We start from the raw sequence: 5,436 nt of genomic DNA, 5'->3' as shown, positions 1-5,436 counted from the left end.
TCTTCAACGGTCAAGATGGATAAAGTAAAACCTAAACATAGGGGGAGGCAGCTACCGAGGGGACAGAGGTAGATGACATATCTAATCAGAATTAAATGCTCTAATGTCTTATCTGCACGCATAATCCAAGCATGTGGAGAGAGAGAACGTGGCAGAACAGGATTGGATAAGGACAACGGTGGATGAAGGTACAACCTGTACTAAGGTTGGGAAGTTCCCGAAGGAACGTGGGTCAGCTGAGGTGTCAAAGATTAACTGGAGGATACACGCGATGAACGAAGGTACCATTCGTACGGAAGGTGTATCAAGAAACGATGGATCCACAGACAACGAAGATATACCTGGAGACGATGGGGCTATAAATACCAAGCTTCACCAACAAAATAAGGCATTCACTTCACAGGAGAGAAGATCTGGTCTTAAGATTATACCTCTTTAATGTTTAGAACTTAAGTAGCTACAACAACTTGAGTTCTCTCTATTATTTTGGGAAGCATTTAAGATCTCTGGTAACCACCTAAACTTAACACAAAAAATCACTCATTATCCCGTGGATGTATACTATAAAGTCGAACCACATAATCTCTTGTGTCAAATGATAACTTAGCTTTATTTGTTTTATTTGCTAGTCTTTGTTATTACTTTGATACTTTTATCATTTATTCACTAAGCATCGTCAGTTCAACATAGGTATCCATATTGCATAATATTCGATCCTTTGAGCTGAATACATTACGTAGACTACGGGAAAATTAGCAGTCACAGTTTGGCGCTAGAAGGTTTTTTGCTCAATAGCTCGAGTTTTTTCGATCCTCTTGTTTTTAGACATACCACATCTTCTTCAAAGAAGAGATCTGAGTTTAAGAAGGGTGGATATCACTCACTAGTGAATCATTCATCCAAAAGTTATATAAGTTCTTTCGAGTTCATAGCCTCTAAAGACTTGCAACTTTCAGATCTGCATTTTCTGACCAAAAATTTTTCTTTCACAAAACGCCAAAATATTTGTTTTGTACTAAAACAACGTTTCTTAACGCAATCCATTTTAGATCTGAGCACCTGCACATCCTAGGGAATCTCAGTGAGCAAGTAAGGGAAAATAACGTTTTTCAAGGAATTTAATACACTTTCCTTTTTTATGATTTGACACCCTTTTCAATCATTTCCAACATTTAAGGTTGTTTTTTTACAAGGCTGTCATAAAAAATTAAATACCCATCTTTTCAGTCATCAATCAAGTACTTTTCTGAAAAAGCTGCTTAGCCGTCTTCTATGTCAGAGCATTAATTGTTGTTTTTCACGAAGGCACCCGAGTAGCAAATTTTTTTGGTCCTTTTTGTGTTCGCAGGGTAACAAAGATTCGAAGATATGCAGAAACCAAATGACGTACCAACAACCTCCCGGCCTGTTGTCACAAGAGGTAGATCTCATAACCCATCCAGAACAAACCAGAGGAACGAAGCCGAGGATGGACAGAGTGAGATATCAAGAAAAACGGCTGCTATGAAACCACCTACCCCTACTGAGGGGATGAGGAAAACATCAGGAGCGCAACCACTTTACGGCATGCCGTTACCTGAACAACATAAAATCACGAAGCCACCTACAACCGACAAAGGGTTACCCAGAACCTCAGCCCCCACGGGACGAGGATTGGGAAACCTAACTCCAATACAGCTAGATCCTGACGCTCCAATAATAGAAAATGACATGGACGATTCTGAGGAGACAGACGACAACACTCCTCAGAGTGGCGGAAATCACGAAGAAGAACAAATAACAACAAAGGTAGCAACTTTGGAGTTACAAAATAAGGAGAATGAGGATGCAATGCACGCAATGGCTCAGGAGAACCAGAACCTGAAAGATATGCTGGAGGTACAGATTGAAGGTTCCCAAACTCACCCACCTTTGAGGAATGGAGAGAACGGAGCCATCTCAGGAAGATGCAGGGCAAACCCTAACCTTGCAAGGGGTAACCTGACAGGAAGAACAAGAAGAACACCTCACGATCCAAATGAAGTGGATCCAACTTACAAACCATCCCAATCCTATTACGATGATACATTTTCCAGAGATGATCACAATGTAAACATGGTCATGGAGCAAATGGAGAAAATGTGTAAGGAGATACAAGGACTGAAGACAGGCTACGCAGGAGCAAGGCTGGAAGAAGTGTTACAAGAAGCAACGACATCACCGTTATATTTACGTATTTTGAGGGAATTTATCCCTGCAAAATGCCCGGTACCCACGTTCCAAGCGTACAATGGTACCTCAGATCCTGTAGCTCACCTACGTTACTATACTCGTGTCCTTACCCACTGGGAAAGAGATGAGATAGTACTTTGTAGGTAATTTCCGGCGAGCTTAACAGGATCAGCACTGTCATGGTATGACAACTTACCAGCGAATTCAATTGACTCCTTTGAGAAATTGTCTACGGTGTTCTTAGAAACATACATGTACAACAAGCCAACCAAGGCGGGGTTAGATAGGCTATTTGCATTAGCCATCGGACCCAGGGAAAAATTGATGCAATATACAGACAGATGGCAAAAGACGTGCCAAGCAATCAGAAAAGTCAACCCAGAAATTAGATTTAATTGATATAAGTATGGGCTTGATAGGACCTCAGCTATCTTCGTGGAACTTCACAACAAAGCTCTGGATTCCGAAGGGGAGCTTCGGAACGTCCAATACCGCTACATCAGGCTTTAAGAATACAAAAGGACAACCCCAGGCCACAGTCAAAAGCAACTGCGCAGCGCATAAATTCTCTGGAACCAATTCCGGAGGTAACCAAGAGGCAAAATGAAGCTGAGGAAAGAACCAGCTCCCGGGACAAACGATTAAAATACAGAGATGGAAAAGGAAGGGGTAAAGGAAGAGGAGAATACGTAGATAAGATCTACACAAAGTTGAACACTACGTTCTCTCACATCTTAAGCAAGGAAGGAGTAAAACCAGGGTTCCATTATCCTAACACTAGGGAAACAACCCGACAAAATGAAGAATGCCAAGGAGTACTGTGAGTATCACCGATACTACGGGCATACAACGGACGCATGTTACCACCTAAGGAACACAATTCAAAGATTCATCGACGAAGAAAAATTCACGGAGTATGTGCAGATCCAACCTGCTGACACAGAGATAGCCCCGAAGAAAAGGGTAGATCTACCTCAAGACGGCAAATACATCAACATTATTACCTTCTCTTACGGAGAGCAAGAAGAGCTGCTCGAAGATATCCTCGAGCTAGCAAGGAACAGAAGAAAGATGGAAACACACAAAGTGTTTAAACTAAGTGGACCACCAACTACCACTTGGGAGAAACGGATGGATACTCCATTGACATTCTCAACAAAAGACGTAAACCAAGAAGTGGAGATGCACAACGATCCATTGGTGATCACCTTACCAATCCATGGGTGGAATGTTACAAAGGTTCTCATCGATAGGGGCAGCTCATTAAACGTGTTATTTTATGAACCATACTTACGCATGTGACTACCAGCTGAGCAAATGGATTCATCCACTTGCACAATCTATGGTTTCAATGGAGCGACTTCGAGGCCAAGAGGAGAAATTGTTTTACAGGTACGAGCAGGACCTTTGGTGACAACCACTAGATTCTGTATGGTGGAAGCACCTTCACCATATAACGTCATCATGGACGATTATGGGTGCACCGATTACGAGGAACAACTTCAACATATCATCAGTACCTTTGTTTCCATATACCCATGGGTGAAATGGAGATCAAAGGGGATCAGCAGGATGCAAGGATATGCAACTTAGCGGAGGTCAGACTTAACATAGAAAAAGCTGCTACACAGCAAAACGGAAGGAAAAGATGAAAAGCAAACAACAAATAGATAACTGACGGAGCCTTCTTAGTTCCCGAAGCATCCTCAGTACCAGAAACCAGCACATCTGCAACCCCGGGGGCAAACGTCTCCGCCAAATGACAATTACAGAAAAGCGTTCCTCAACGACCTCGAAGAAAAATTTGTCACCAGTAGAACCAACCAAGAAAATCAACATTGAAACAGAGGCAGAACCCAAGCTAATCAGCGTGGGTACATTACTAGAAGGCTCAGAGGCAACGCAGCTACAAAGGTTACTAAGCGGATACATAGATGTCTTCTCATGGTCAATGGAGGACATGCCAAGGATTAACCCGAGTCTGGTCTCATACCACTGTCGGCTCAAATCAGAATTTACGCCGAAAGCTAAGCACCCGTTACCTAGTGTTGACCAACTGGTCAACACAAACGAAGGTCACCGGAGACTATCCTTTATGGATGGTTACTCAGGTTACAACCAAATCACCCTTGCATAAGAAGGCAAGGAGCATATTGCGTTCTTTACCCCACGAGACTTGTATTGTTATACAAGGATTCCTTTTGGACTAAAGAACACGGGGGCAACATACCATCGATTGGTTTACAAAATCTTTAAATCATGGATAAGTAAGAAAATCAAAGAACACTTAGCTTCAGTAACTACAAGTGAAACACTCACTTTGTACTTAGCAGCAACAAGCCACACTGCAAATACAAAATTAGTACAAGATCAAGGGCAAGGAGAAAAACCCATCTATCACAACGGAAAAACACTCAGCACAGCGGAGCTCAACTCAGTTATCAGCCGTTGGCCATTTTTCAAATGGGGGGTTGATATTGTTGGACCCCTAATAGAAGGAACAACTAAAAGGAGATATCTTATCGTGGCTAGGACTACTTTACCAAATGGGTGGAAGCAAATCCTTTGGCAAGGATTAGAGACACATATGTCTTCAAATTCTTGTTCGAGCAAATTATATGCAGGTTCGGAATACAAGCGGCCATAGTCTCGTACAATGGCAAGTCGTTGCAAGAAAAGAACATCGATATGTTGTTCGACACTTTCAATATTCAGAAGAACAAATCTACTCCTATATGTCCCAAGAGGGACAAGCGGAGGAGACCAACAAAACCATAGTAATGAACTTGAAAAAGAAGCTTGAAGCATACAATAAAAGATGATGTGAACAACTACACAATGTCCTGTGGGACTATTGAACTACAAGAAGGTCATCCACCGGGGAAACTCAGTTCTTACTAACCTACGGAGCCGAGGCAGTCATCCCAACAGAGATAATATTTCCTACAACAAAGACAAAAACATGGGAGAAAAACCTGACAACAGGTTTGATGTTAGAAGAGCTGGATGATCTCGAAGAAGATGGGGAATTACCAACGAAGGCTACGTACTACGCTAAATCCCACCATATCAAAGGAACAAATAATGGGGAAAACTGGATCCCACATGGGACGGACCTTACATCATACATGATATAAAAAATGGTTTTACTATCTAAGGACCACGAAGGGTGAAATACAACAACATCCTTGAAACGCAATGTACCTAAAGAAGTACTATCCGTAA

General features: G+C 42.1%; 1 protein-coding gene across 1 annotated transcript; it reads left to right on the top strand.

Annotated features, from left to right (window-relative positions):
* Positions 1-3,009: 3,009 nt before the first annotated feature.
* Positions 3,010-3,513, top strand: LOC113338624. The gene has a single exon (XM_026584003.1). The coding sequence runs from the start codon at positions 3,010-3,012 to the stop codon at positions 3,511-3,513; it is 504 nt and encodes a 167-aa protein (XP_026439788.1).
* The last annotated feature ends 1,923 nt before the right edge of the window (positions 3,514-5,436 follow it).

Source organism: Papaver somniferum, unplaced genomic scaffold (assembly GCF_003573695.1).
Source record: "Papaver somniferum cultivar HN1 unplaced genomic scaffold, ASM357369v1 unplaced-scaffold_19, whole genome shotgun sequence".
Classification (NCBI taxonomy): domain Eukaryota; kingdom Viridiplantae; phylum Streptophyta; class Magnoliopsida; order Ranunculales; family Papaveraceae; genus Papaver; species Papaver somniferum.
Note: the sequence above shows the minus strand (reverse complement) of the source record. Positions and strands in the feature narration are given on the sequence as shown.

Bases quoted from the DNA above. Each gene is read 5' to 3' on its own strand.
- LOC113338624 (XM_026584003.1), top strand. From the start codon at position 3,010: ATGAAGAATGCCAAGGAGTACTGTGAGTATCACCGATACTACGGGCAT.